Below are 11,390 nucleotides of genomic sequence, written 5' to 3'. Positions count from 1 at the left end.
ATCCCAACAATTTGCTGTTCAATGAAAATGTATTTTTAATCTTATCTATGAGTATAAAAATGCTTCCCATATAAAGTGAAAGAGAAGCTATATAATTAATTAAAGTTTGGTCCTTAAGAATCTTGCTTACTGATACAGTAAAACTCAGGGTTCTAAAGGGATAAGACATTGGGCGATAAATTAATGTACATCCCCAATAATGATACACAAAATTACCCCTTATGTAGATACAATTAGGAATTGAAACATTTAGACACTTATGAAACTTGCCTACTGATACAGTAACCCTCAGGAATCTAAAGGGATAAGACAATGGGCGATAAATTGATGTACATCCCCAATAATGATACACAAAATTACTCCTTGTGTAGATACAATTAGGAATTGAAACATTTAGACACTCACGTTATAAACCAACCAATCAAGATTCAATAAAAGTCCCCAAAGTTGTGTAGCCAACCAATAAGAAAACGTTATTATAAAGCTTTAGGAACATGTGTAATAAACAGCCCAATGTCTTTCCCTCCATGGTAAAAGATAAAAATAAAATATTTTGGGAGTATATTTATTTAAAAACATTTATACAGATGAATTTAATTATATTATAAATGTAAAATAAAATTAAGCTCAAAAGTCACTGAGTTTGAAACAAAAAAAGGTGATTCACATAAAAGTTAGGTATACTTATAGGTTAATATAGGTATACTTACAAAGTATATGTGATTTTTAAGGACCCTGCATTCAATTATAAAAAGTTAATGATTCTGTATCACATCAGCTTGAAGCATGGGGTGCCCCAAATTTGGAAGTTTTTTTTGTTCACATTTGACTGGTGCTTTACTATATACATTTCTTAGATCACTGTGAATTTTAAAATGAATTGTTGTACATATATAGTCTGACTGTTATAGAGTAATATACACTGATAAAATTAGATATACATGGCACTTAATGATGGTCCCCCCATTTGGTGGAGATAATTCAAATTTAGTTTGTTGATTGCTGTAACAATTTGTCCGTTTCACTACAACCGTTTGTGTTTTTAGCCGAAGCTGAGTACATAGAATCACATTTAATAGCATCCAACATCGGCACTTCACTAGCTTTATGCACAATTCGCGGATTTGTCGTCGTCATCTCCAACGACGACATTTGACTAGGAGGCACGCAATTGCGCGGCATGCGCATGGCATATATTGGCTCACTAATGGCCGACATGGCGGGTGATTGGTTTCCCGCCAAAATCTTGGTCACGCCGCCATTTAGTCTCGCAGCATGTTGTCCATAGATGGTGTCACAGGAACCATGTTGATAGGAGTGAGGATGGCCGGAGGGAATTGTAGGAAGTTGCAGAGCAGGTCCGCCATTACTGTTAATATTGCCTTGGGCCATGGCTGCCATATTGATCTGATGGGCCGTTGGCTTGGGTCTAACAGCTGGACTGTTTATCCTACCTCCGTTATTCACAATTGTCTGATATTGTTGGTTAGCTGGCCTAGCTGTTAGTCTAAGCTGTTGGTACGGGCTTTCAACAGCTGCTCTGCTGGCTGTTGCTGAAGGATGGAAGCTGCTGTGGGAAGATGCTGGGGTAGGAACTTGATGGTTTTGTGGCAGCTGCGCACAGGGCAGGACATCATACTGAAATAAATTCTTGTCATCAACAAAGAAAAATAATCTCATATTATCAGGGACAAAAGGGATAAGGTAATGGCCGATAAATTGATGAACAATCCAAATGATGATACACAAAAGTACCCCTTCTGTAGATTACAATTAGTGTTTGAAACGTTTGGACTCTGAACTAAATGAACAAACCAATCAAAATTTGACCAAAGTCTCAAAGGTTTTTGAGCCAACCAATAAGATGACATTGTTATAAGACTTTGGGTTCTAGTGTAAATAACAGCCGAAAGTCCCCTCCCACCCTGGATGTTAAAAATCCACACTGAGAATTGTTTTGTTGATAATTATGACAATTACAAAGTTTGGTTTTAATGTATTTAATGACTGTTTATCACTCCATCCTTTTCACTTGCTTTTCAGAAGCGAAGCTAATCTATAATACTACAGTCTGTAAGTCTGTCCATACGTCAATTATTTAAATATTTGATTTTTAGTCCCCAAAGTTTTACAATAACGTTTACTAGTTCGTTGGCTTAACAGCATTGGTGAATTTTAATGAATTTTGATTGGATGGTTTATTATTTCGAGTGCCCACACGTTTCAACCACTAATTGTAATCTATAGAAGGGATAATTTTATGTGTCATCATTGGGGATGTACATCAATTTATTGACCATTGTATTTTCCCTATAGATCCCTTTAATGTCCGTCAGTCTGTCGGTGCGTCAATCCTTAAGTTACGTTCATTACAATATATAATTATGCTTTTCGTATCTATGGGCTTCGCTTCTTATTAATGGTATGATTCTTGTTTAAAATATATAAAAATTACTTGTCGAGTACTTTCCTGGAAAATTTAAAGTATAATTGCGAACATTAAATTTAAAGGGAGGGATATTTCATCTACAAAAAACTATTTTGCCTTTTTCATTAGAACGTTAACTGCTATTTAAGCGGCCGTAGAACCCATAAAATGCAGGGATCTAAAGGGATAAGACAATCCCCAATGATAATACACAAAATTACCCCTTCTGTAGATTAAAATTAGTGGTTGAAACGGTCGAACACTCAAGTTAATTAACCAACCAATCAAAATTCACTAAAGTCCCCCAAGTTGTTAAGCCAACGAATAAAAAACCGTTATCATAAAACTTTGGGGACTAGTATATTAATCATCCCATTGTCCCCTCTCTCTGCATAAATGCGTCTTTGATTTTAAAATTATATGTATATACTTTTTTTTGTTAAAATAAAATTTTAAGTGGGTAAAACTATTTGGTAAAAAAAAGCATCTGTTTCGGTACGCATGCCTTGCCGTACACGAAATCTTAATCTCCAAGCCCTCCGAATGACCAACATGTGAATGTTTACAAATGTGTATTTATTACCATGAAAACGGTGCATCTAAAACAAAAATATAAAAATTAATAACATAATATTAATGGTTTATTATTTTTGTATATCGAGGTTGCGTGATTTCAATTTAATTAAAAATATAAAATTTCTAAAAAACTTTAAATTGGCACGAAACATATTAAATAGCATCAGAAATTGATAATTTTAGATTCAAATGATCAATAAAATTAAGGAAAATATTCGTATGTCAAAAGTTAGCAGTTAAATGGTCTATTTGTTGAAAAATTAATGTTTTAAATTTCTTCGTAAAAATATACCATACTACACTTATTATTAAGAATTAAAGATAAATTCTTACCACATTATACGTCAAACTAAGCAGGAAGGCTTATTTGAGATCTTCCACGGATTAGAGCGCATGTATATCCATCCAATACATTATTTTTATTCACGTAGCTCTTCACATGGGAATCAACAAGGAAAAAATGTGCGCGCCTTTGTTTGTTTACAAGCGAAGCGCGGAGATAGTTAGGAATGCCGCGTAACACACTCATTCTCTGGTGTAAGGAAAAGGGAATTGATGGGTTCGAACTTGCCAGGGAATACAAGAAAAATCATTCCAACACACACCCGTCTAGTCACTGGGAATCGAACACAATAACTCATCTTAGCATCATGCGTGCAGACAGTGTCCACAAAATCACAATCTCATAACGCATAAATTACAAGAGTTTAAAATGGCATGGCCATCAGGCCTAAAATTAATTATGGTAACTTACGAACACCACAATAACTCAAACCGACTCCACTACCACATAAGGATAGGAATAAGGAACGGGAAAAGCATTCAACATTCATGAAATGCACATTTACCACTCACACATCTCATTAATCATGGCCTCATAATCTCAATTAAAGTTAGAATTACAGACCATGTAATTGCGAATACATGAATTAATAATCAATAGTACCTAAACTTTGATTAGGTACCTACATAATAATAGGCAAATGATTTTTATATTAAAAATCGCATCAATAATTAAATAATCAACTCAAACTTTTAATCAAAAGAAAGAAAGATTAAATAATGACATTTTTTCTACTAAATCTTTTTGCTAGAAAAGAAAAATAGAATTTTCATAAAAAACTTCTCAAATTTAAGCATTTTCTCCAGCGGAAAAATACTCGGGCTTACATCTAGACATTCTTAGATAAGATAGGTAAATCCTTAAATCTAACATGTTTAATAAAATAGATACTTAAATCTAAACAAAATATGACTGTAAAAATCATCAAACATCGGAAAATTAAAATTTCATAATTTTAAATCTTCGTGAATTAAGATTGCGTAAAATAAAATTGCAATTGAAATATGCAAATTAAATTACCAAAATAGAACAAAGCTCAATTATAAGAAAAGAACTTCTCTAAATGCTGAGTTTGCAATTTCTCTCTGTTTTAAGAAGAAAGCAACTTGTACATATTCATACAGTCAAAATTAAGGCAATTTGGGGCCTCAGTTAGAATGTACCCCTCAAGATACAAACTAACCAATCTTTCAAATATTAATAATGCCATGTTCCAGCTATCCTGACGGACGTTATGTCTTTCCATCACAATTTTTTGATATTGCATAATTTCCGACAGGATTTCTGGCGCAGGGCTCCATCAACTGAAAATAAACATAATTAGTGATGTTTAAATCAAATCAAAAATTAAAAGAACCATGAATAATTCAAGAAACTTTAGAATCATCAATCAAAGCAATCAAAATAAAATTATCTCATGCTTTAGTTTTGCCGTTCTGTAGTATGTCTGGCCGAGGTAACAGAGCTAAGATACACTATAGAGCGGTCTTATTAAGCTTAAATCTTCGAACTCAAAGAATCTACTTAATTCAAGACGAAAAAAATCTGCATTTTTCTTTAGGTACATCGGTTAAAAGGTAAATAGAAATAATTTTAATATATATGTAATATTAAATTATCTATGTGCTTATAATAAATCTTAAGAAATATTTATATGATGTAAAAAAATCTCATTGTGTTACTTTTTTATCATATCGAATTTCAATCAAACAAGTATAAAAATGTTCGTATTTGCGTAGGTACCTAGGAAAATTTCCACGAAAAAAAATCCCTGGTCCCGGAAAGACTTAAATCATTGAAAAAACTTGCGTAAACGTATAAATAACTTAAGTTTGCATTTCAAATGAAAAAAATCTTGCGTCGATTTGAAAGTTTAAACGAAATTGAGTTAAAATTTGCGTTTTTTGTCTTTCGAAAAAAATCTGATAAATCTACCGTAAAATAAAATTCAAAGTTAAACAAGAACGATACTTATACTAAACTTTGGGTAGATTGATCTTGAGCAGACGTCTTGCGGAAGTCTCGTTACTCGTGGCGGCTGCGTCATCTGATAATTTGAACTTGCAAACCACGGTCCTCCCACCTGGGCGCACTTCTTCCACACGCCCCAATCTGAACTTCTTCATCAAATTTGTGCTATCGTCGATTAGCACCACGTCTCCCGGCTCAAGCAGCACCTTGTTGCTGCGCCACTTGACGGACTTGAGTAGCTCAGGCATGAGCTGCTCCTTGTACACCTGATGGAACTGACGGGTCAACTCCTCCAAGTTCTCCAGCCTCCTGGTGATGGGCTCTTTACAACCTGTTTCAAAGGTGCAGATTGCATCGTTGGTCCTGCCGCCTAACAGATCAGCAGGTGAAATTATTCTCCAGCAATTGACGTCATCTCCTTGGGTGGCATAGGTCAATGGCTTAGAATTCAGGACTCTTGCAGTCTCAGCACACAACACCAATAAATCATTGAAGGTTACAGTAGCACCAGCCAACTTCTTGTTCAACACACGCTTGACCAGCCCAACCTGCCTCTCCACAGTACCCACGAACGAGTGTGCTGCGGTGGGCACCAGATGCCATTCAAAATGCATTCGGGTATCCTTCAAAAGTTCATCCATAATTCGCTTGGCACCGGCCATATTGGTGCCTCTGTCTGTGGTAACCCTTCTAGGCATATTGTAAAACGCCTGAAGTTTTCTCAAGCCGACCAGCACGGCTTCAGTTGAATAATCAGTCAACACATCAACAAACACAGCCTGTGTAAATCTACAGGCCACAATCAACAACCAAACTTTGTACTTGGTCTTGGAACTCCTGGTACCAACGCCAGGCTTCGTAACTTCGATCGGCCCCGCAAGGTCCATATGCACCTCCTTGAAGGGCATAGAGGGCTCGACACGATCTGGCAGAATATTAGCAATTGCGGGACTCGAACGCTTGGCATATTCAATGGAACATGCAGCACAACTCTTGACCACTTTCATAGCCTCCATGCGGCCATGTGTGATCCATGCATACCTGCGGCTTTGCGCCAACGTCTTACGATGGCCTCCATGCCCCAATTCATCGTGGGACTGTTGAAGGATGAGCCGCGCCAGCCTGTTGTGGCGGCTGAGCAAAACAACACCTGGGCTGTCCTTCATAATCTTCCTGGGGCCTCCAGCAGCTGCCTCAAGAGCCTCATCTCCTCTCCCGGACATTTTCAATATTGTAAATGTCCTAAGAGGATAACATCCATCATGACCCACAATGGGCCAACAAACCTGGACCTTGTGATGATAAGGTTGAAGGGAGTCAAATTTCCCCTCGGCGTCCATGGTCATCTCCTTCTCTTGGTTGAAGGAAGTCAAAAACAGGTCACAAACAGAATCCATGTATGTATTTGTGAAAGTATAGTTCTCATAATGCTTAGAACTATCATTGCTGCTAACACCATCCTCAATTGTTGCAACGCCACGTTTCTTGACAAGCAGCGTTTTAAAGCAGTTGGCAGCCTTAAGAACTGCGGCAACAGTCCTCCTTGCCTGCCTGTAGGTCCTTCTTGCCAGGGACCTCCAGAAATCATTGTCCACTACCTGTGTGAACATTACCTTGAGCTTCGCCATCTTGGGATTTAGCTCGCTCTCGGGAATGGATGCATTTACCTCACCCGCCGTCTTAACGGGCCACTGGTCCTGTTCCAGGCGCAACCAGCTTGGACCTTCTTGGTATGTAGATCCAGGTTGTACATCCTCAATCGTACACAAACCACGCGTTGCCAGATCGGCAATGTTGTGCTGGGTTGGAACCCATTTCCAATCTTCAGGGCTCGTCAACTGTTGTATCTCAGAAACACGATGACTGTTAAAAACATTTAACATAACACTGTCACTGGATAGCTGAGCTAGGGCACAGCTGCTATCACTAAAAAATACTTTGCCAGAAATGTTGAAAGGTAGAGCTCTGGCTACAGTATCCACAAGCCTGGCCAAAATTAGACAACTAAGCATTTCTAACCTTGGTATAGACTCAATCTTCACTGGTGCGACACGTGACTTGGCGCAACACAAAACTACATCATATCCTCCAGGAACTGGCCATCTCAGGTAGGTGATGGCTGCATAGGCCTGGTTAGATGCATCGCAGAAACCAACAAGCATTGGAAGCCCCAACGGCTTATCAGGAACCATCGAACGTCTGAACGACACATTTCCAAGTGCCGAACGGTCCTGGAGGCTGGACACGAGCTCCGACCTCAACTCTCCAGGTATAACATCATCCCAGTTACATCCATGTATGCAAACTGAGCGCAGACAAAGCTTGGACTTAAGCAGCAATGGCGCTGCTAGACCCATTGGGTCATAAAGTTGTTGCACAATTCTCCAAACTTCACGTTTAGTTATCAACTCAGGTAGACTTCTCCAGAGATCCTCCAGGTCCAGATCCTCTAGTAACTTTCTACCCTTAATCTTCTCGCCGTGGTTGGCTCTGACAGGTAGGAACAACTTATCCTGTTTAGGGTCCCAAACGAGGCCCAGAACTTTTACACTGTCAACATCATCTCCAGAATAAACAACAGATTTAAACTTGAAATTACCAGGTGCAATCATATCCTCCAGCTCTTGGACCAGCTGGACAGCTTCAGGTTTACTGTTATGACCGCTCAAACAGTCATCCACGTAAGTACAAGTCTCCAATTTGACCGATGGAGGATCTTGATACAAAACAAATTCAGAACTGAGTGGTTGCTGAACATCTCTCCACACATCCTGCTGGGCTACAACGTCACAACCTCTAATCTTCTCAGATCCATAAACATCTTGAACATCCTGCTGGGAACGTCCACCAAAAATACGACCAGTGAGTCTGAGGGCGGTCACGGCCATATCTCCAGCCAAGGCCTCACCAAAGTTGATGGTTTTGGTAAGGTAGACCTCTGGCTCTCCATCAACTGTATCAGCGAAAAAAACACGTTTCAGCTGAGAATCTTCATAGGTAGCTAATAATGAATTATAGAACTTCTGAATATCAGCCACGAATGCACACTTAAAACTTCTGAACCGGATAAGATTGTGCATCAGAGTATATAATGGAACTGGGCCGTCCATCATAATACTATTGAGGCTTAGCCCCTTGCAGCAGAGGCTAGAATTAGCGCATATCCTCAACGGTGTGGAAATAGACTCTTTATATGCACAGACTAGGCTCGAGTAATACACGGGCTTAGTATAAGCTAGGTCTTCTGGCGAAGCTTTCTGATACACTCCACGAGACACAGCTTCTTGAAACACTTGGCAGAAGGTGCTGTATTCACCTTTTTTAATCATTCTCTGCCGGTCACGTAAGCAGATCTTATAGGCCTGCTCTGAATTATCAAATAACACACTTGGCGGCTGCTTGTAGGGATATGAGGCCGTCCAAATATGGTTCTCAAGATCTAATGTCAGACCTTCTTCAATCAGCTGCCGCTTACGCACGTCCAAGGCGGACTGCCCGGCGGCTATGGCGGCGCAATGACGGCAGTTCTTACAACCGCTGCACATTGATGGCGGCTGTATTCCCAAACTCTCAGTACTCAGGAACTCCATCTTGCTGACCTCCAACTTCACAGCTTTACAGGCGACAGGATTAGCAACAGTCCTGCCATCTGCAGACACAACTAAATAGCCTGTACCAAATAAGCTTCTGTACAGTCTAGAATCACCAACCATTTTATCTGCACACGGAAACATAGCTGGTGTTAAATGGCCGATTAAAACATCAATCTTGCCGTCGACCATAGAAAAATTATCAGGCTTCATGTTGAAAATATCGGCGGCGGCTGTAGGATCAATAGAACGCAACCCTTCTTCAGTACCAATGCTGGGCACTACCGCCGCCTCCAGAATATGTGAATTCCGGTTGCGGTCAACCAAACAAATCTTGACTGTAGGACACGCTTGGCTCTTTCCATCTGCCAGAGAAATAGTAGCTGTGCGACCAGTAGATGGCAACTCTAACTTCTTGGCAATACTTCTAGAAATCAACGTCAAATTTGCTCCACTGTCCCACATGGCATTGACGGTGACTTGACGTTTGTCAGCCGCCAACGCCGGGACCTGCTGCAACATCAGCATAAAATTGTTCTTGCTAAACAATTGTGACTCATACACTGCCGCAACTTGTCCACTAGCAACCGATTCATGTAATAATGAATTATGAGGCTGGTTGCAACTGTCAATGGTGCAGCTGCCAAGCTTATCGGCTCTGGGACAATCGGCCACCCGATGCCCTTTTTGTAAGCAGAGCAAACAGGCGCCTATCTTCTTGATGAAGACTTTGCGTTCAGGAACAGACATATCCCTAAACTTGGAGCACTTGAACAACAGGTGATCAGAGTTACAACCTTCCGACGGGCAAGGCTGTTTCTTCTTGGTCTTAGCTGGAGACCCAGGTTTACCAACGGCTGTAGCTGCGGCCGCAGGATTACCTTTCTTCTTGGAGGGGGTGTCTACATCGAATGAACACCTCATCAAAATGGCGCCACGCTGTTCCTCTATAATCTTCAACAGCTTAGGAATATTTGGGGTATCCATTGAGCCCAACGCTAGGTTGAGCTTGTCCTGGAAATCACGTGGCAACTTTTTGGATAACATTTCCAAAAGAATAATGGTCAACCACTGGCTTGTGGTGACTTCCTCATCATCATCATCTTTAGTCAGCTGCTCGAGCTGGCTAACTGCACCACCAAACTCTGCTAAGACTGTGACAATCTGGTTGGAGTCCGACGGTTTAGGCTTCTTCTCCCATTGGTTGAAAAGGCAGAGCATCTGACGTGTTTTGGACTTAAAACGTGCGTCGAGATAAGCCCATTGAGATTCATGTGATTGAATCTGAATTAACTGAAGTCTCAACTCTTTATTTCTGCAAACCTTTTCACTGCTCAACAATAACTGCAAATATGACGGGTCCTGTCCTACGGTAAGCTTTTTAAAATTGTCCTTGAAACTTACGTAGGCTGACTCTGAGCCGTCAAAGCTTGGAAGAAGACGTTCGTCGACACGATTCATATATCCTGGCGTGAATATAGAACCGGTGCCGAACTGTGGTGTGCCAAACGGCGACACAAATGGCGATGCTGTCGAAGCACCCGCCGTCGTTGTAGGCGGCTTCACAGGTTCAAGCTTAACCTCGGCCAGCCGTTTCATCAAAGCAGACAAAGTGTTTATAATTGGTTCTGGTAAGGGAAAATATGACCCTTTAATAACTTTCACAATCTTTATGCAACGATCATATAGTTCAGCCTTATGGTCAGGCAAATTATCACCAACTAAATCAACAACACTTTGAATGTCACTGAGCTCCTCCATAGCATCTAGAGCATCTTTTAGAGCGTTATAATCTTTTTGCACAGTAATTATATTAGAATAAATGTCACTAAACTCCTCAAGCTCTTGGATTCTCACTCCAAGCTTGCTAAAACCGACCATAATGCTATCGAATGTCTCGAACTTGTCATGGACAAGGATTGACTCCTTAGTGAAATGTCTAACATCAAGCTCTGAAGATTCACTGACCAACTTCATCACTTTATTTAGTTCACTGGTTAGGGCCTCGACGGCTGGGCGCAGCCGTAGCCCCAGTTGAGCGCCTTTATTCTTTTTAGGACCCATGATTGTCACAATAATTAACTGTACTGATTACGATTATAATAGTGTGTGGTAAGGTATCACAACCAACACATTCACAAAACTTCACAGATATTTTCTTAGCCGCATCTGTTCTGTCTCGTTTTCATTGTTTCGGTACGCATGCCTTGCCGTACACGAAATCTTAATCTCCAAGCCCTCCGAATGACCAACATGTGAATGTTTACAAATGTGTATTTATTACCATGAAAACGGTGCATCTAAAACAAAAATATAAAAATTAATAACATAATATTAATGGTTTATTATTTTTGTATATCGAGGTTGCGTGATTTCAATTTAATTAAAAATATAAAATTTCTAAAAAACTTTAAATTGGCACGAAACATATTAAATAGCATCAGAAATTGATAATTTTAGATTCAAATGATCAATAAAATTA

At 39.7% G+C, this 11,390-nt stretch overlaps 1 protein-coding gene across 1 annotated transcript in view; it reads right to left on the bottom strand.

Moving 5' to 3' along the window:
* Nucleotides 1-551: 551 nt before the first annotated feature.
* The window catches only part of LOC145321604 (uncharacterized), a 99,352-nt gene continuing 88,513 nt past the window's right edge, over nt 552-11,390 (bottom strand). The window contains exon 6 of the mRNA XM_080163047.1: nt 552-1,638. Within this exon, the coding sequence (XP_080019173.1) occupies nt 988-1,638 (651 nt within the window). The 3' untranslated portion in view covers nt 552-987. The remainder of the gene's footprint in view (nt 1,639-11,390) is intronic.

This window comes from Acartia tonsa, chromosome 6 (assembly GCF_053477335.1).
Source record: "Acartia tonsa isolate MP-2025a chromosome 6, ASM5347733v1, whole genome shotgun sequence".
In the NCBI taxonomy this organism is placed as follows: domain Eukaryota; kingdom Metazoa; phylum Arthropoda; class Copepoda; order Calanoida; family Acartiidae; genus Acartia; species Acartia tonsa.
Note: the sequence above shows the minus strand (reverse complement) of the source record. Positions and strands in the feature narration are given on the sequence as shown.